The 20,545-nt window shown below is 51.1% G+C and overlaps 1 protein-coding gene across 2 annotated transcripts; it reads left to right on the top strand.

The window, feature by feature from the left end:
- Window positions 1-1,778: 1,778 nt before the first annotated feature.
- Window positions 1,779-18,289, top strand: F2 (coagulation factor II, thrombin). 2 transcript variants are annotated; one of them, XM_064576518.1, is made up of 15 exons: window positions 1,779-2,919; window positions 4,293-4,551; window positions 4,923-5,086; window positions 5,726-5,750; window positions 6,095-6,145; window positions 7,580-7,685; window positions 7,781-7,917; window positions 9,319-9,633; window positions 9,940-10,065; window positions 10,143-10,269; window positions 10,676-10,843; window positions 11,339-11,512; window positions 11,770-11,951; window positions 17,804-17,874; window positions 18,027-18,289. In XM_064576518.1, exons 2-15 carry the CDS (start codon window positions 4,473-4,475, stop codon window positions 18,168-18,170), a joined length of 1,869 nt encoding a protein of 622 aa, XP_064432588.1. In that variant the 5' UTR covers window positions 1,779-2,919; window positions 4,293-4,472; the 3' UTR covers window positions 18,171-18,289. The 2 variants fall into 2 exon arrangements, with proteins under 2 accessions (XP_064432588.1, XP_045748588.2); XM_045892632.2 differs by lacking the exons at window positions 1,779-2,919; window positions 4,293-4,551 and having other exon boundaries at window positions 4,646-5,086.
- The last annotated feature ends 2,256 nt before the right edge of the window (window positions 18,290-20,545 follow it).

Here is a 20,545-nt window from a genome sequence, read left to right as displayed (position 1 = left end):
CCACCTGGGGAGATTCCCTTTCCTTACAGTGACATGGGGAAATAGGACCAGATCATTGCTTCCCAATCTCAGCTCCATCCTTGAGCCCTTTTGCTAACTTTTTCTTCTATGGATCCTTTTTAAAATTTTTTAGATTTTATTTATTTGAGAGAGAGGGACAGCACAAGTTGGGGGGGATGGGGAGAGACAGAGGCAGAGGGATAAGCAGATTGCCCGCTGAGCAGGGGCTCAATCCCAGGACCCTGGGATCATGACCTGAGCCGAAGGCAGATGCTCAACTGACTGAGCTACCCAGGCACCCCTGGATCCTATATTTTAAAAGCTTTTGATTAAACAAATTCACTCCTTTTTAAAAATTCTTTTGAAAGATTTTATTTATTTATCTGCCAGAGAGGGAGAAATTCACTCATTTTAAAATGCTGATCAGATTGAGGGGAAGAAACAAGGTAATTAACCACCTCAAAAGACATAATTTCAGCGAAAAAGGGAAAAAAATTATTCTTGTCTTAGGGTAAATTTGTAATTTTTTTAAAAGATTTTATTTATTTATTTGAGAGTGAGCACAGAGGGAGAGGGGGGAGCGGCCTCTCTGCTGAGCAGAGAGCCCAATGTGGGTCTCAATCCCAGGACCCTAAGATCATGACCTAAGCTGAAGACAGACACTTAACCAACTTAGCCACCCAGATGCCCCTAAATTTGCAATTTTTGAGAGTTTAAAAAAATATGCATAAGGACAAGGCCATTCTTAGTATATGCACAGAGCCCTAGGCTTCAAAACGTCTGGATTTAATGATACCTGACCCTCTTTCCAGCTCTGAAATTCTGTCTTGGAACATAATTTTACTGTTTTCAGTGATTACAGAGCTTCATTTGATAACACAGCATTGGCCTTATCCATGATTTTGTTTGACGTCAACTTGTTGGGAGAAATGCAACCTCTCATTGTCGCCTTGTGCTTAGAGGAAATGTGATCCGCTTTAAGTGTGCAGGCATGTGTTTGGGGTGAGAAGCAAGAAGGACGTGTTCAGTTGCATGGCACCACTGGGCTCAGAGGGTTCCAAGAAGAACAGTTGCTAGAGGCTGGGGTGCTTGTAGTGAACCCTGAAGCCCGGGTTGCCACCCAAGCGTCCCTCTCCTTGGTTTCTATTATCCTGAGCAGTCTCTCCAACCCACCCATTTCCATGTCATGAATTTGCCAGAGAGACTGGGGCCATTTGTTCTGCTAAATGTCTGTCATTCCTTGTGGTGGTGGCTAACTTCTTCCTTTATCATCTGTATTTCCTATAAACGAGTAATTAAATCTAGAGGCTCATTTAATTCAGTTTCACTATTTTAGGAAGAGCCCTTCACAGGCAGCATTGTGTATTTCCTGTTTCATATGTAATAGTGGTGTTTATTGGGTGCTTTTTATGTGGCAGGCATTGTGATACTTTACAAACATTAATACTTTGAAGGGGTAGCTTAGTATTTACTTCATAATGATAAACTTAACTCTGAATCCAACTAGATTAGAGGGAGACAGGGATATGTGGACTCCAAAGAATTGCAGCAAGTGAGAACCCGAAGATCACAAACTCTGAGAGCTGGGGGTGCTTCTGCAGGGACAAAAGGAATGGTGTAGATCAGATAAAATGCAAAACCAAATTTATCAGAATGGCCTAGAGTCTTGCTGGTCTTGTCATTCCTGGACACAAAACACCGTGGCTTTCACAATATCCACACTGTCTCTCTCCTCGCCAGAGTGCCCATGCTTGCCATCCAACCTATCCGTCTTAACCACGCAGATGACAAACTGGGAGCCATTTCAGTGGGGTCCAGCATTTGCCATGGACAAGATGTCAGGACCCATCGTCTTCAAAATGAAGTTCTCATCAGCGAAGTTCTCCCTGCTAATTGGATTTGTCACTGGTACCACGATGTGTGAATTCATCACCCCAACACATAAATGCAGGCGTAAGTCTGGGAAAGCAGGAACCAAATCTAAGCAGAAAGCTTCAGGTATCTTCCCAGGGCCTAGAGAACCAAGTTTTCTGCTTTGGAATATTGTCTGCAAACAGCTTGAGGAAGACATGGCCCAAGACGCCCATTAGTGGTCATATCTGCGCATGAGCATGCTGTTGGCTCAGCAAGTCCGCAAAGAGGCCAGTATGAGTTTTTCAACAACAGCCTTGCAAAGCAAATACTGTTCTAATTCTGATCTTATAGATGGTGAAACCAGGCCTGGTGCTCTCTTTTATGCTGTGATGCTTGTCTGTAGGGATGGGGGAGTTCTGACAGTGAGGGAACAAGGGGACCCTGAAGCCTCAGTAGAAGAGGTGCCATGTGTTGTGTGTTTTGCCCTCCTGGCCAACACCCTCTACTCTTGCCTTTTCTCCCTCTCCTGGTTGATTCAGCACTGGCTCCAGCTGGTCCTCAGAAAAAAAGAGGATCACCTGTCTTGAAGCAGGAAGGAGGAAGCCACACCTCTCTTGTCCACTTCTCGGGAGCCAAAAAAAAAAAAAAAAAAGTAGGCTCAACTCCCTCAGTGAACAGGGAATCCAAATGAAAACCACAATGAGACACCTGCACGTGTATCAGGATGGATAGTGTGAAATGGATGGACAATATAGAGGGTTGGTGAGGATCTGAACAACTAGAACTCTCAAGCACTGCTGGTGGGGGTGTAAGCTAGTACCACCACTCAGGATAACCATTTGTCCGTGACTGGGGCAAAACATATGCCTGCCCTATGACCCAGCAAATCTATGCTTGCACACAACTCTGTAGTGGCACCACTCATGCAGCCCGAACAGGAAACTAATCCAAATGCCCATCAACAGGCATCCAACGGATAGTCATGCAATGAGATACTACACAGCTTTTAAAGGAATGGACCGCTGATACATGATACACACAATCTGGGAAGCCTCGCACAAACAGGTATATGCTGTAGGTTTCCATTTCGATGAAGTTCAAAAATAGGCAAAACTGGTCTAGAGTGATGGTGGTTTGAGTAGTGGCGATCTTAGGGACAACAGGCAGAAGTCTGGGGCTAAAAATGTTGATCTGGTGGTGGTTACATGGGCATATGCATAAAAACGTGACTTAAACACAGGATTTGTTCTAACATTACTGAATATAAGTTAAATATAAGTTAAACCTTGGGTTAAAAAATATATAGAAAAATTGGAATATAGGGCGCCTGGGTGGCTCAGATGGTTAAGCGTCTGCCTTCGGCTCAGGTCATGATCCCAGGGTCCTGGGATCGAGTCCCACATCGGGCTCCCTGCTCCTTGGGAGCCTGTTTCTCCCTCTGCTTCTCTCTCTGTGTGTCTCTGTCTCTCGTGAATAAATAAATAAAATCTTAAAAAAAAATTGGAATATATTTATCTATCGATATCTATCTATCTATATATATCCTGTGTGTATATATATATATATATATATACACACACAGGAACTGGGCCACCCAGGAATTAAGCTGATTCATGGGAGTCCTGAGCCCCAGTTCTGTGCGAACCCTCTCCCTGCCCTGTGATCTTCCCAGACTCTACGTGATGGTGGTCTAGACCCATACAGCTGGGCCTGAAGGATGGCAAAATGGGATCCCTGTGTTCCTGCTCTTTGTCCTTCTGTCCTAATTAGACCCAGGACTAATATTTACCTTGTGGAAGGCAAACAGAAAATGGGGGAGGGATGGGAGCAGGGCTGGGCGAGGGGCAGCGTAGGACCGGCGGCCACTCCAGGCCTGGCCCGGGACAGGTAGAGAGGAGGAGAGGGAGGGGCCCTGCTGAGGAGACCCAAGGATTTGGGCTGGTCCCCGTTCTGGGGCCAGAAGCAGGTCCAAGGAGGTGCGAGAAAATAGACCAGAGGCTCAAAGGCCGTGGGCCTGGCTCCTCCTCCTGAGCAGCCACTACACGTGGATACCCCTCCCCAGCTCCCGGGTGGGAACGTGGTTGAGAGGCAGCTCTCATCTGGCCGCACCCTGGTCTCAGCTTTCTCAGATCTGTGTGTTGTGATTACATCAACCTCCCTACTGGTTTATGTCCATATACCTACTGATTGTTAAGCACTTACTACATTTCACGGGCATTACATTCATAATCTCCTTTAGTCCTCACAACAAAGTACTGTTCCCATTGTACAGATGAAGAAACTGAGGCTCACAGAGATCATCACCATGTGTTAGGATTGGAAGCAGCCTCAGGAAGATCTTGTGACCCCACTAGCCCAAGCTGGCCCACGTCTCAGGAGGGAGGGGCTGGACGATGGTGGTTACTTACACTGGTCTTTCCTTTGTGACTTCCTCCCAGACCATCTGTCCCTGGTCCCAAGAGGACCTGTCTTCCTGGATGGCGGAGTGGACTATCTATACACTAGTCCCATGGCCCTGACCTGCTGACCTCTCCCTCTTGGCTGATTTCTTCATGTTAGTTCAACATTAACCCAGAGTGGTCAGGACAAGTCCTCAGAGTCCCAGGAGCTGACACACTATGGCGCACATCCGAGGCCTCTGGGTACCTGGCTGCCTGGCCCTAGCTGTCCTGTGTAGCCTTGTGCACAGCCAGCATGGTAAGAGGGGCTTGGAGGCTGGGACAGGCTGACAGGCTGGGATGTGGGCCCACGGGCCGGGGCCTCCTGGCTTGACCGAGAACAACAGGGCCGACGCCCAGGTGGGTCTCAGCCTACAGCATACAGCGTAGGGAAGGAGTCGGGCGCTAAGGTCTGGATGTACTGCGTCTCTCCTGCCATATGGAGAGCGGGCTATCCAGTGCATAGAGAGGAGCCAGTGGGCTACCGTCGGCAGCCTTCTGGGTCCTGCCACCGTCCCAGACGTCCCCTTTCAGAAGCCGGGAGGGCAGGCAAGGCTTGCTTCCGGCCCCCACGGTGGCCAAGACCGCCTGGCTCACTGAGGCCACTGTCCCACGCCCCTCCTACCGCAGTGTTCCTGGCCCCTCAGCAAGCACTCTCGATGCTCCGGCGGGCCCGCCGCGCCAACAGCGGCTTTCTGGAGGAGTTGCGCAAGGGGAACCTGGAGCGAGAGTGCGTGGAGGAGCAGTGCAGCTACGAGGAGGCCTTTGAGGCCCTGGAGTCTTCCACTGCCACGGTGAGGGCTGGGCTATGCACCAGGTCGGGGTTGGGGAGGGGTGGGCCAGGTCCCTCCAGGTGGGCCCAGCAAGGGATGTCCCAGCTCTTCAGCCTCATTTCACTGGGCTGCCAAGATGAGTGACCTCAGCCCTTCTTGGAGGCCCAGACACCTGGGCAATGTCCAAGGTCTGGCAGCCTAGTGAGGCTCCAGGTCATCGGGGGCTCCTCCATCTTCTGATGTCTGTCTGCACTGGGGTCTCTGGAGGCCCCGGCCCTCATGGCTTCAGCCCTGCTGCTACTGTGGGGTGTGGGACTCTGGCGAGGCCTGAGGGTTCCAAGAGCTCTGTGCAGCCTTTCCCTTCCTCAGGGCTTTCCCTGGGCCCCATGTCCTCCGTTCTTCAATCTAGCCCACCTATGGGAACCCTTTTGGTCTTGGTTGGCAGGGGGCTCCCCTCTCCTCAAATACTCCTCTCCTCAGTGGGCTTGGGCTTCTGGAAACAAAAGTAAGAACCTACCACAAACCTCCCCAGAGCCTGCCACCTGCATGACCAGGGTAAGGGAAAGAGGAAAGCATGAGGGGAAAATATAAAGTCTACTGAAAAACAAAATGAAATGAAACAGGATATGCCACACCCTCACGCTGGCTCTTATTTTTCAGGATGTATTCTGGACCAAGTACATAGGTGAGCACTGGGAAGGGTTTGCTCCTGGAACGGAGTCCTGGGGACCCCAATGAGAGAATGTTCTACTCTGGAGAATCTTCTGGTCCATCCATCCATCCATCCCTCCACTCATGCCTCTTTTCCTCCTTTCTCCCTTCCTCCCTCCCTTCCTTCCTTCCTCCCTCCCTCCCTCCCTCCCTCCCTCCCTCCCTCCCTCCCTCCCTTCCTTCCTTCCTTCCTTCCTTCCTTCCTTCCTTCGATCTCTCTGTCCATCTCTTTGTCTCTGCACTTTGTCCCCCCCACCCTCTACTTGAGCCCTTCCTGTCCCTATCCCAATCCCAAAAGTGTTTCTGGGTCTTTTCCAGCTTGTGAGTCGGTGAGGAAACCTCGAGAAAAGCTCATTGAATGTCTGGAAGGTGAGGAGCCGATGTGGGGGTGGGGGGCAGGGTGTGAGCAGACAGCCTGGGAGAAGAGCAGAGTGGGGTGGGTTAGGAGTTGTGGCCCAGCATCTGACCTTGCCGTTCTGTTCCTGCGGTCAAGGATGCCTTTGCACCTGACTCTGTGTCCGGCAGTGAGGAAGAGGATTCATGTTGGAGGAACAAATGCATGAATGGATGAGGAATTCATATTTAAGGCCTCATTTTCATGCGAGCCCCCACCAGTCAGTCTTCCCCATGTTCCCAGGGCAGAGCCCTGATGAGGTCACATTCATTCTTCAGAACCTTGGGTGGCTCCCCAGTGCCTCCAGAATAAAGCACAGGCTTCTTAGCCTGGCAAACTTGGCAGGTTCTGGCCTTAACCTTCCCTTCTGGCCTTATCTCCCATTGCACCAAAACATGGACCCAGACCCCCAGCTACTCTGACAGCAAGCACTTCCCTGAACATGACAACATGTGTCTGCCTCCTGGCCTTTGCTTTCATTGTCATCTTCCCCGGGAACAACTATACCATTTCCTGCAAACTTCCCTGTCCTACAAGGACTAGTTCAAATGCCATCACCTTGCGGAGCCTGCAATGAGCCTCCACCCTCCTCCCCAGTCTTCTGAATACACCTTTAAGATAACAATAGACCACAGCTCTTAACGGTAACTCTTTAACCACTTTTTAACATACTTCTGTTTGGTTTTTTTTTCCATACTTTTATTGTTAAATAACTTATTCAACAGGAATTTTACTAAACCCCTGCTATGTACCAGGCACTGTGTCATGTGCTGGGGATTCTAAGAGAATGAAGGAGCTCCCAATCTCATAGGGAAACAAAAATACAAAGTATCAGTGTAATCGCTGGAAAAGCTCTGTTCTAGGTGCCAAGACAGTGCCAGGAGAAGGAGCATTTAGTTTGCTGGCAGGATCAGGGACAACCCCCCAGAAGAAGCAGAGTTCCACCTGGATTTGTGGGATGCACTGATGGGCACACCCAGGCAGAGGAAACAGCTTGTGCAAAGGCCCTGACACGAGGATCTCTGATAACAGGACGGGTAGACTAGGGCCAGATTAGAAGGACCATGTTCGCTTTGTCATCCTACTGGCCACGAGGAGCCACCGACTATAAGCTCCATGAGGGCAGGGACCTACCTTGACTATGTCTTATTCTTCGCTATGTCCTTAGTGCCTGGCACAGTGTCTGACACACGGTTGTCACATGGGTGGTGGGCACTCATGTGACACACTTGGTGAGTGCTGTGAGACAGATTGGTGAACTGCTGGGTACAGAGGAGGTAGCTGAGGAAATGTGGGTTAAGGGTCATGGAGCAGAGGTAGCTTGGAGGAGGTGGACAGACAGGGCTTTGCTAAGTGAGAGAGAGGGGACAGGGCCTCAGGGTAAGAGACCGGGGCTGGGGTCTCTGCAGGTAGCTGCGCTGAAGGTCTGGGCATGAACTACCGCGGGAACGTGAACTTCACCCGGTCAGGCATCGAGTGCCAGCTCTGGAGGAGTCGCTACCCACACAAGCCTGAGTGAGTGACGGGCTGTGGGCCAGTGGGCTGAGAATATGGGGCTGGCAGACACTGGACGGGGGGTACGGCCTCTGCTGAGCAATTTCCTATTCCAGAATCAACTCTACCACCCACCCTGGGGCTGACCTGCAGGAGAATTTCTGCCGTAACCCGGACGGCAGCACCACTGGGCCCTGGTGCTATACTACAGACCCCACCGTGCGGAGGGAGGAGTGCAGCATCCCTGTCTGCGGTGAGCGGGGGAGGGCTGGGCAGCCCATGGCCAAGGCGCAGGGCTCTCCATAGAGCCTGATCCTGGCTACCTTCAAGCATGGGTTAGTCATTCACAACATATTTGGGCCCGTGGGTCAGTGAAGGCAGGAGACCAGAGATAGCTGGAAGAACCCTGCCTTCCCAGGCTTTGCTTCCTTGTGACCCAGGCTGTGGCTCCCTCCAAATATGCTTTCCTTCCTGCTCGAGGCCCTCTTCCCTCCAGGAAGCCCTCCCCAACTATTTCAGTCCACGTGGCCCTTTCTGAGCGCCACAGAGCAAACCTCATATGGCCCCGCCTGGCGTGATGCTGTCATTATTCTTTCGCGTGGTGTGTCAGTGAGCTCTAGCCACAATAATGCTGCAAACCCCACAAAGTCACAAACAGCCACAAAAGCTCAGGGGATTCACCAATAAGCATTTCTTTCTTATGTCTGAGGGTTGGCTTGGGCGGCTGAGCTGCTGTTAGCTGCGCTTGCCTGTGTCTGCGGTGGCCACTGCTGTAGGCGGGGCTTGGCTGCCGGTTCCGCTTCTGGCGTCGGCTCCAGCTCCAGCTGAGCTTGGCTCCCTGTGTCGTTGGGTCCTGGTCTGCTCCACATTACTCATCCTGGGGCTGAGGCTGAAAGGCACCATCTCCCTTTGGCAGAACCAAAAAACCTATTCAGACACACACAATGTATCTCAAGGCCTGGGCTCGGAACTGGTGCGTCCGTTCTGCCCACGTTCCACTGGCCAGGGCGAGCCACATGCTCACGGCCAAAGCCAGCAGGTGGAGAAGTACACCTTTGCCTATACAACCACGGGGCAGAGGAGGTGGATCGAGGCGGGGGTACTAAAGAATTAGTACCAGCAATCAATCTACCAAATATGGGTTGGTGTTCTTTGTCCGCCGCATCCCTGTTGGACCCAATACTTGGTCCTGCGACTGGTCTTATAGCAAGGGACCAGTCATGATAACAAAAGCAGCTACCATATACCAAGCCTGCCCACCCCCAACACTGGGCAGGCCTGCTGAAATTGACTTTCTGCGCATGTAGTCATCCCAGCTACTTCTCCTGCTGTGCCCCTATAAGAACAGACTCCTTCTGTAAAAACTCCAGGCAGTCACTACCAGTAGATTACAGATAGCCCCGGAGGTGAAACCGAGTTGCTATCTCTGCCTCATGATGCACCAGACACAGCATGTATTTTGTTTAAATCTCTCAACCCTGCAAGAATGGTATCAGTCACCCCTTTTATAGGCAAGCAAAGTGAGGTTCAGAGAGGTCAAGTTACCTGAGGTCACATAGGAAGAAGGTGGCAAGGCAGGGAGTCAAACCCTGACCCCCTGGCCGCCGGTGGTCCCACCCCACCCACTCTGCTCCCCTGCCTCCCCACCCACCAGGCCGGGAGGGCGTCACTGTGCAGCTGACCCCACGCTCCAGAGGCTCCACGGTGAATCTGTCACCTCCATCGGAGCAATGCCTCCCTGAGCGTGGCCGGTACTACCAGGGTCGCCAGGCGGTGACCGCACTTGGGTCCCCCTGCCTGGGCTGGGCCAGCAGTCAGGCCAAGGCCCTGAGCAAGGACCAGGACTTCAACCCTGCCGTGCCGCTGGTGGAGAACTTCTGCCGCAACCCGGACGGGGACGAGGAGGGCGCGTGGTGTTACGTGTCGGAGGAGCCCGGTGGCTTCGAGTACTGCGACCTGGACTACTGCGGTGAGGCGGGGCGGGGGCCTGAGGCTGGGGGCGGGGCCCGGGGCGGGGCCGAGCAGCACCTCCCCGGGGGCGGGGCTGCCCCGCCGCTGGGGGGCGCGGTCCGCTGCAGCCGGGTCTCCCCGCGGCCGGGCGGGCCTGGCCCCACGCGCAGCTCACCCGGCTCAGGCCCGACGCCGAGTTTCCGAGGTCGCCTGCGCTGCGCTCTCACGCAGGGGCCTCCAGGGCCGCCCGGGGTGCTTGGGGGGCGGGGGGGGCGCTGCGCGCAGGCTGGCTCGGCCCGGCCCCAGCCGTGCCTGCTCCCTGCAGAGGAGCCGGTGGAGGAGGTGGGCGACGGACTGGTCGAGGACCCGGACGCGCCCATCGAGGGACGCACCGGCGACGAGAAGTTCCAACCCTTCTTCAACGAGAAGACCTTTGGCGCCGGGGAGGCAGGTCAGGCGGCAGGGGCGGCGGGGGCGGCGCGGGGCGCGGGGTACAGCTCGGCCCCTCACACCCGGCTTGCTGTGCAGACTGTGGGCTGCGGCCTCTGTTCGAGAAGAGGTTGGTGAAGGACAAAACGGAACACGAGCTTCTGGATTCCTACATCGACGGGCGCATCGTGGAGGGTTCGGACGCGGAAATTGGCCTCGCGCCCTGGTGCGTCGTGGGGGTGGCCCCCCGGGGTCTCCTTCTGGGGCCGCCCTTCCCTCACAGGCCTGGGCTTCCCAGATGGTGATAGCGGCACCTCTCTGAGATTAGGGGTGTTGCTTCTCACATGCAGAAGGCGAAGCTGAGGCCCAGAGAGCTTAAGGGGTCTGACCCAGGAGCTATGCCAGGCTGTGCAAATTCTGGACCTGCAAAAGCTGGGGAGGGGTGCAGAAAGCAGGAGGCAGCCCCTCGGTGTCATGTGGAGGCCCCCGTCGGCCAGGGCAGCCAGGTCAAGCTGGGGTCTGGGCCCAGCAGGCACCTCTGTCCTATGCTTAAACCTGGGACTTTCTACTTTAGGGGAGGTGGAGGGGCAGCCAGCCCCCCAGCTCCTCACGCTTCCCACTCCCTCTCCCAGGCAGGTGATGCTATTCCGGAAGAGTCCCCAGGAGCTGCTCTGTGGGGCCAGCCTCATCAGTGACCGCTGGGTCCTCACGGCTGCCCACTGTCTTCTGTACCCACCTTGGGACAAGAACTTCACCGAGAATGACCTTCTGGTGCGCATTGGCAAGCACTCCCGCACCAGGTACGGACCAGGGGATGTCTGGCAGGGGTCAGAGTCCTCCAGAGTGACTGGGAGGGCTCTGGTGGCTCTGGGGGGATATGTCTGTACATGTCCCACAGTAGAAAACCCAGCAGTCTCTGCTGGAAAGGCCATTTGGCCATGTCTGGACTGAGGCTTGGGAGCCGGGGAAAGAGAAACTGAGACTTTGCAGGGGGTGAAATCCTGGCCCACCCCTAGCTCCTCTGCAAGCACCAGCAAGCCGCCCAGGTGTGAGCTCTGAAGGGAGGCTGTTTGGACCAGGGCTCCAGCCTGCACTCCTCCCCCACCTGCCGGGGCTCTCTGACTCGGAAGCCCAGAACAGCTTTAAGCCTGCAGACGCTGTCAGGGCAGGAGGCAGCTCTCTCCCCTCAAGGGTGGCCCAAGGGTCACCCCAATTCCTGGACCCTGAGGGCAGGCAGGAACTGGCTGCCCTTCACCAGATGGCTTACAGCTTCCCCCGTCTCCCTGTTTGCACAGGTATGAGCGAAGCATTGAGAAGATCTCCATGCTGGAAAAGATCTACATCCACCCCAGGTACAACTGGAGGGAGAACTTGGACCGTGACATAGCCTTGCTGAGGCTCAAGAAGCCCATCACCTTCAGCAACTACATCCACCCTGTGTGCCTGCCTGACAAGGAAACCGCAATCAGGTGGGTGCTGGTGGGGGAGGGGTGCGAGGAGGGGGCGAGTGGTGGCCCTGGGCTGGGTTCTGGGTTCTGGGCCCAATAGACACTCTCCTTTCCAGGCCTGGGTGGGGTGGGGTGGGGAGGCTTGGAGAAAACCCAGAAATTCTTTCTGAGCCAGTGTTTGAGATTCTGGTCTCCAAGGGACAGTGTTGGGGCCAGGTGTTGGTGGGACTTCTGGAGGTGTTGGTGCTCACGAAGTCCTTCTTCCTTCACCCCCAAAGACTGCTCCGCGCTGGATACAAAGGGCGGGTGACTGGCTGGGGCAACTTGAAGGAGATGTGGATGCCCAACGTTGCCGAGGTGCAGCCCAGTGTCCTGCAGGTGGTGAACCTGCCCATTGTGGAGCGGCCGGTGTGCAAGGCCTCCACTCGGATCCGCATCACCGACAACATGTTTTGTGCTGGCAAGTGCCCAGGGCATGTCTGGGCCCCGGCTGGGGTGGTGGGAGGGCAGGAGGATTGAGACATGTGAAGGGTGCAGACCCATTCAAGTCCTGAATCTGGTCACTTATAAGCCAAATGGCTTTGGGCAAAGTTGCATAACCTCATGGACGCTCAGTTTCTTCCTCTCTAAAATGGAGATGCAAGTCTCTGTCCCATGAGGTTGGGTGAGGGCTAAATGAGATAGTATGTATATAGTAAGGTGCTAGGCATGGTGGTAGTCACTGGTTACGTTGTCGATCCGTGTGAGTCCAGATAGCAGCATGAGGCCATGGGTGGGGGAAAAGCCTTGTTCCTTCCTTTAGTCATTCAGCAAATATTTATTGAATGCCTTTTGTGATCAGTATTTACCACAAGGACCCAATGCCTGTGTCCTCACAGAACTTCCTTCCTAGGAGGGAGTGTCCATAAACAGATGTAGAATCTAGCAGAAAAAAAAATGAAGCAAAGTAAGGGGGAGAGAGAGAGATGGGGACAAGGCAGTCTAAAAAGAGTGGTTGGACAAGGTTAGAGAAGGTCTCTCTGAGAAGAGACTAGGAGTGAAGAAGTGAGCTAGTCTAGGACAAGTGCACTCCAGGGTGAGGGAGAGCAGATGTAAAGGCCCTGGGGTGGGTGCCTGCTTAGGGTGTCTGAGGAACAGGAGTGTGGCTGGAGTGCAGTAAACACAGGCAGGGCAACAGATGAGGGGAGGGAGGTGGGCTAGGCAGAGGATAGGCAGTTCTTTTAGGGTCTTGAGGGACTTTGGTTTTTATTGAGACGGAATTTTGGAGGGTTTGGGGGGGGTGAATAGATGGTCTAAATTAAAAATTTTTAGTATGGGGCTCCTGGCTGGCTCAGTTGGTGGAACATGGGACTCTTGATCTTGGGGTCGTGAGTTCAAGTCCCATGTTGGGCGTAGAGCTTACTTAAAATTTTTTCTTAGTATAATTTCAGACTCACAGAAAAGTTGCAAAAATAATATAAAGAATTCCTGTATATTGTCATCCAGATTCTGTCCCTGCACTTTGTGTTTATTGACATACACACATAATACACACACGCTGTTTGAGAGTGAATTGTACATATGCCTTGTTACCCACGTACGTGAGTCTATCCAGACAAGAATGTTCTTACATAGCAAGTGAGCAGTTGTTAAAATCAAGAAGTTAATGATACTATACTGTTATCTAATCTATAGACCTATTCCAGTGTTTTCCAGTTGTCCTACTTATTAATATCTTCTGTAGCAAAGGGGAAAAAAGTGTTCTCATCTGGATCCAGTCCAGGATCACACATTGCCTGTAGTCGTCAGTCCTCCTTCTTTGTCTTCCATGACTTTGACAGGTTTCGTAAGTGCAGCCCAGTGAGCCTGTCGCTTGGCCCTCAGTTTGATTTGTCTAAGGTTTTGGTTTCCTTGTGATCACATTCAGGCCAAGTGAGGTTGTGTCCTTCTAAGAGAAGGCCCATGATGTCCATTTGTCCATATGTCTCACCATAACTGGGGAGATTAACTCTGACCTCTTGGTTAAGGTGGTGTCTGCATCTGGTGGGTTTCTTGCTGTGAGGTTTTGTTTGTAAGTATCTTGTGGGGAGCAGCTTTGACCCTCTGCATCCTGTTTCCCATCAAACCGTTCTCCCAGCTCCGGGAGCTGCCAAATGGTGATTTTCTAATTCTGTCATTCCTTCTATGTTTATTGTGGTTTCATTGGAAGGAAGACCTCTCCTTTCTTTCATTCTATCAGTGTGGACTCACGGGTCTTTATTCTAAGAGTTATAATCTGCTACTATCATCATTTATTTTGATTTTCAAATTATCCAGGTTTGGCCAGTGGGAGTACCCTCAGCCTGGCTTCTGTGACTTTTGATGTCCCTGTCATTCCCTGAGTACCTTCTTACACTGGGACAGCAAGATGGTCTCCACTTCCCTGCTAGTGGAGAATGGCGTTTAGAAGCCACGATCTGGGTGCTATGCGTGCACGTTGCTACTGGGGTGTTACTGCTTCTGCGTCCTCTCAGCAGACAGATCTAGAAAATACGTGTACGATGCATACGGTGACATCTAGATCGATTTTTCTTTCTGTCATTTATCAGTTTCTCTGTCTGAAACCTCCCACTGCAATCCAGCAGGATTAATTTTAGCTTCTCCTTTTCCATATTTGTAACTCTATTGACAATGAGAAACTGGACTCCTGTTATTCATCATATAGTAACTTATTGGATCGTTACTAGAATACATTGTTTCAGAATCACCCATCCATCTCACTGTGAGAAACAATCCTCCTCACTGGTGTTTAGCATTTCTTCACAGAGTTTCTGTCTTTAGCACATCTGTACCTAGTTGAAATACTGTGTTCAAAAGGAACTTGGGTTAGTTCTCCCCGCCCCCCTTTGCTGTGTTATTTATTTAAAATAGAGTTAGGCTAAGTTGTTTCTGATTGTATTCAATTTGGGGTCCCCCCTCCCATCTTCGTTGTTTTTATTTATTTTTGGAGTATTAACATGGGTCTAAAACTCAGACCCTTTAAAACAGGTATACTTGGAGAAGTGACACTCTCTTTTCCTTTCTATCCTTTTGCTACCCCCCATCCTTTCTACTCCATTTCCATCTGGGCTCTACAGTCAACCAGTCTCAGTAGTTTGTGGGTTTTTTCTTCCTGTATTTCCTTTTGCACAAATGAGCTGACTCCATTTCCATCTACGCTCTATATGGTCAACCAGTCTCAGTAGTTTGTGGGTTTTTTTTTTTTCTTCCTGTATTTCCTTTTGCACAAATGAGCTTACACACACATATATTTTATCCCCCCCCCTTTTTAAAGATTTTATTTACTTATTTGACAGAGAGAGACACAGCAAGAGAAGGGAACACAAGCAGGGGGAGTGGGAGAGGGAGAAGCAGGCCTCCCGGTGGGCAGGGAGCCTGATGCGGGGCTCGATCCCAGGACCCCGGGATCATGACCTGAGCCGAAGGCAGATGCTTAACGACTGAGCCACCCAGGTGCCCCTTATTTATCTATTTTTAAAGATTTTATTTTTAAGTAATCTCTACATCTAGCGTGGGGCTCGAACTCACAATCCCAAGATCTAGTCGCATGCTCCACCGACTGAGCCAGCCAGGTGTCACCCAGTTTAGGTCATTTATATCCTTATTTTTTTTTTCAGTTCACTTGATCTGTCTTTGTACAGAGTTTGTGTTAAATTCTGCTAATGTATTTCTGTCTCCTTGAATTGCTTTATAAATGTGGTTGCTGTGCTGTTTAGTGCAGATATTCATAACTTTTGTTTTTTCAAAATGCTTTTTTTTTTTAAAGATTTTATTTATTTATTTGAGAGAGAGAGAATGAGAGAGAGCATGAGAGGGAAGAGGGTCAGAGGGAGAAGCAGACTCCCCGCTGAGCAGGGAGCCTGATCCCGGGACTCCAGGATCATGACCTGAGCCGAAGGCAGTCGCTTAACCAACTGAGCCACGCAGGCGCCCGATATTCATAACTGTTATTTATTCATTGTGAATTGTGGCTTTTAACATTAAAAGTATACTTCTTCAAATTATTTTCAATTTCAGGATCACCATCTCTGTTCTGTTTTTTGTTTTCATTTCTTTTTTTTTTTTTTTAAGATTTTTTTTTTTTATTTATTTGACAGAGAGAGAGATAGCGAGAGCAGGAACACAAGCAAGGGGAGGGGGAGAGGAAGAAGCAGGCTTCCCGCCGAATAGGGAGCCCAATGTGGGACTCAATCCCAGGACCCTGGGATCATGACCTGAGCCGAAGGCAGAGGCTTAACGACTGAGCCACCCAGGCGCCCTCTTTTTTTTTTTTAAGATTTTATTTATTTGACAGAGAGAGACACAGTGAGAGAGGGAACACAAGCAGGGGGAGTGGGAGAGGGAGAAGCAGGCTTCCCGCGGAACAGGGAGCCGATGCGGGGCTCGATCCCAAGACCCTGGGATCATGACCTGAGTCGAAGGCAGACGCCCAACGACTGAGCCACCTAGGAGCCCCCGTTTTTTGTTCTCATTAACCTGATATACCTTTGTCCATCCCATTACTTTTAGCCTCTATGAATCACTTTGTCTCTTATATCTAGCATAGTTGGGTCTTGCTTTTTGTGAGGCAAACTAAAAATCTTTTTCTTTTTTAATAGGTGAGTTAAGCCCATTCATATTTATTGATATGATTGAATTAATATTCATATTACTTTGTAATTATTACATGTATTATGTTTCATTTGCTCTTTTTTCCCTATGCGATCTTTTGTGTTTTTAAATTTATATGTTTAGGAAGGTTTGCATTTTTGGTCTAATGATTATCTTTGGGCTTCTACCTTTCTGAAATGCACTTAGTTCCTTTTATATTTATGACCTTTTAATTGTTAACTCCGACCTATTGTCTATACAGCAGTCAGGGAGTTTACTTTCCTCTTTCAAGATCTTCTTTGATATTTTTAGATGCATTTTTTTCTACTTGTCAGAACAGTTAATCAGTCCTTTGGCTGAAGCTTTCATCTCTTGGTTGGATGAAGCTTGCCGTTTAGTAGATGCTTCAACAACTGTTATGGGTGTAGAATTTCCTGTTTTTATGTGTTTACAATTGTTTTTCTGTTGTCTTGACACCTTAAGCTCTGCTTGACTGCATATAAAATCCATGGCTTACATTTCCTTCAATTAAAAAAAAATATGGCTTTGTTGTTACTTACTTTGTTGTTTTTGAAAAATCAGATGCTGGTGTAATTCTTTGGAACTTGTAAGGTATTTGGTCTCTTGTGCTTGGAAGTCTTGAGGGCTTTTTCCTTCATCTTTGAAGTTTTATTGGGCTCTGTCTCAGAGTGGAGTGTTTCAGGTCAGTTTTGTCAGCTACCTCATGTGGCTCCTTTCAACATACCTTCAATCTTATTTTATTTCTGTTAAGTTTTCTTGGATTATGTCATAAATATTAGTTTTGTTCCATGGTTTTATTTTTCTTTTTGAGAGGTTCAGATTTCTTCTTTGGTCTGAATTCCATTTCAATCCCTTTCTGCTTTGCATTTCCTCCTATTGTTTTGTCCATTTATTTTTAATTTTTGGATTTCTGATTCAAGGCGTTTTGTTACATTGTACAAATCGGCTTGAGGAAATTTAATTCAGTTATAGTTTTCTTCTGTTTCATGGTTGTGTTTTGGGGGAGAATTTCTGTTAGCTGTTTCTTAGTCTTGTTTTTTTGTTTTCCTATAGTATCTTGGTATGGATCTATTTAGTTTCATTCATTTTGTAGATTTGGGGTCATTTACAAGGTTCCAATTCAACTGTACCCACTTCTTTTTTCTAGTAGATATGTACGGTCTCATCGCCACATAAGTGTTAATATTAGATGCACAATTAAATATGTTGATTTCAAGTTTGGGTGGTCTCTGTATTCCAGTGCTGATGGTGACTGTGTGTGTGTAGTTTTTGTTGTTCTTCATGTTCCTTATTGTTTATGGAGGGCATGTGGGCAGATTCTGGGTAAAGGCAACTGCCATTATCCTCAGGCCACCTGTGGGTCTAACGTATTTTTAAGTCCTTCTGCCTATTGGGTAGTGAATGGATTGTAGGTGGGGGGAAGTAGAATTCGGGGACAGTAGTTCAGGGGAGAGCTACATGTAATGTGATGAGGGGTGGAAGCGGGGACAAGTGGCTAGGCTGGGATGCATGTTGAAGATGGAGCCGAGAGGCCATGCTGAAGGATTGCATGGCGGGGGGGTAAGAAAATGGGGAGTGAAGGAGGACCCCAAAGGGTCAAGTGGACACTCGCCACCTAGGTCTCTTCAAGGGGAGTGGTGGGAGCGTGAGCTGTGCGTCTAAGCACTGCTGTTCTCTCCGCAGGCTTCAAGCCCAGTGAAGGGAAACGAGGGGATGCCTGTGAAGGCGACAGTGGGGGGCCCTTTGTCATGAAGGTGAGCGTGGGGCTAAAGGCTAGGAGGGTGGGTAGGCCTTCCGGGGGCTGGGGGGGAGTTAGGAGGGACTGTTTTCAGAAATAGTTGCCTGACAGGGTGCTGCTGCCATGCCTTGGACTCACCCTCTTGGAAACCCCATGTTTCTTCCTCAGAGCCCCTTTAACAACCGCTGGTATCAAATGGGCATCGTGTCATGGGGTGAAGGCTGTGACAGGGATGGAAAATATGGCTTCTACACACACGTGTTCCGCCTGAAGAAGTGGATACAGAAGGTCATTGATCAGTCTGGAAGTTAGCGGGCTGCTCACATTCTAGGCTCCTCACTGCAAAATCACAGAAACCAATCCAGCAGAATTATTTTTGTGGTTTGTTCCTAAAACTATATAGTTCTCAATAAAAGTGCCGGTCAACAAGCCTCCATGCTCCCGGTGTGTTCGTGGGCAGCTCAGAGCCAGTGCGACTGGAGGAACAGGACTTAGCGAGCCCACCACTCCTAGAACGGGGGGCAGGTGACGGGGAGGTGGCGGCCTGAGGGGCTGAGCACTGAAAATGCTCCACACTCGGGGGGGCTTCATGGGTTCCCTCGTGTAATGCTCCTGAGAGGTAGGTCAGGAGATGGACTAGAAGTATCTTGTCCAAGGTCACACAGCTGAGAAGGGTTAAGGTTGGACTTGAAACAGAAGATACTGAGGCCTGGGCTTTCAGTCGCTCTGCTGTTGGGGCACTAAGGTGCTCGTCCCGGGACCAGAGATGAGGCAGAGGGAACAGACCAGAGCAAGGAGGGGTAAGTAGGTACATCTTTACCTCTGACTTTCCTAGTTAAGTCCCTATATCCTTCCACATACCATTAAAGTGACATCAGATTTAATGCCCCCCAAAGGCTCAGTATTTTAAGTGCCTTCATCTGGGAGTATTGTGGGATAGGGTGGTTAGGAGCATGGGCCCCAGCGTCAGACTGCCTGGCTTCCTAGTCTGGCGACACCCTTACAAGGGAGAACCACGACTGACCTCCACGAGCCGGTTTGCTTACGTAGAAGGTATGAGGCCATTCCTTACCTAATCCGGCCGTGAGGAGGAGATGAGGTCATGTGCAGCGTGTACTTAGCAGGAAGCCCAGGAGCCGGTACGCGGTCCCCGAGTCACCGCCGCTTTCATTCCCCTGCTGCCTGGCGCGAGGTCCCTCTGCCACTCCTCTCCGGCCCCTACCAGGAGCACGTGGGTGCGGTGCCTGCTTCCCGGACTTTCTAGTCCCATACGAGTTACAGGCTCCAGCAACTGGCTTCTCTAAGAAATGGGACCTAGAGCTGCCCTGTGGCCGCCCGTTGACTTCAAGGTCGCTGCTGGCAGAGGTCAGCGGTCCAGGCTGGAGTGCTCTGACACATTCCCTTCCGCGGGGCGCCACCATCTTCCCAGCTGCCCCTGCCTCTGGGGCATTTGTGACTCGGGAGCTGGGCACCGCAGCCCGCGACCGGCGCCATGCTGACCCCAACTGGCGCGGCCTGCGGATCGCTGGATGATTCTCGGCAGGACCGTGGCCAAGTCTCATGCCTGAGTCCGGGGGTGAGGCAGGGAAAGAGCATGGCCGCCACCCCGCTTACCACGCTTGGCCGCGAATCTTCGACGAAGATCTTTAAACTTCATGGTGTGAAGTGGGAAGGGACCGAAGGTAGGCACTTTTACCCACTTCCCTCCCCATTTTTCAATACATCAAGGGACAGAGAACTGGGACTGAGTTCTTGGCCCTTGTTGTTTGGTTCTGGTTGACCGGGAAGCAGGGTAAAAACTGGGAGTTCCGTGAGTTTGCAGGACCTTGGCAGCCCAGAGCTCTCACCAGAGCGGGGAAGGGATTAAGAGTTAGAATATCCCAATTGTGCTTTTGAAACCAGGGTTCACATTCTCAAGACTGCTTCCCTCCAACAGAGCTTTAAGACCCGAGCAGAGCCACTCTTTTTTCCAAATGCTTCATCCCAGCCCAGCAGCGACCGAACTCTCCGTCTGCCTTCCAGGGAATGCCCACTCCCCTGGCCCCGCTGCAGGGGCGAGAGGGAAGTGTGATTTCAGGCAGCGCAGGGCCCACCTGAAAAGCTCAACTAGACTCAACAGAGGATTCACTTTCTGTCAACCTTTCATTTCTTGAGCGCCGGCTGGGTAAAAGATCGTCTAGAAGAATTCCTTGACCCTCCTGGCTGCCCAGAAAGTCACCCATCTGAATCCAGAGCCTCTCGGTACTAACGGGTTTTTCTAACCGTGGAGGGAGACCCTGGCGAATTTATTCTGGAGGCGACTCCTCTGTTCACTTTCCAGTCCTCACTTAGCCTGAACGGGAAGCAGCTATGGGTCTAGACTCAGAGGGGAACCGAAAAGCAGGCGGGAAGCTCCTTCGGTCAGAGGCCCCCGAGTCCAGTCCCCGTGCGGAGAGCACTGCAGCCCGGCCCGTCCTGGGCCCCAGCTCACTGCAACGTGGCAGGAAGCCCGAGGGCTCCCTGGCACCGCAGTGCTGATGGGAGGGAAGTCGTGACCAGGACCTCACGATGGGGAAGACAGGGACTGCTCTGTTCCCACCCCCCCCAGGAGCTGCTCCTGTTCCAGGGGAGCAGAAGCACAAGTCTGTGCGCCCCAACAAGGCCGTGCTCCTCAGGCGGTACCTTTTCCGCTTCCGCTGGCTGGGTGG

This window comes from Mirounga angustirostris, unplaced genomic scaffold (genome assembly GCF_029215605.1).
Source record: "Mirounga angustirostris isolate CCGP_5_RB_7025 unplaced genomic scaffold, mMirAng1.0.hap1 SCAF_13, whole genome shotgun sequence".
NCBI lineage: Eukaryota > Metazoa > Chordata > Mammalia > Carnivora > Phocidae > Mirounga > Mirounga angustirostris.
The sequence above is the reverse complement of the archived record's forward strand: the minus strand, read 5'-3'. Positions and strand labels throughout refer to the sequence as shown.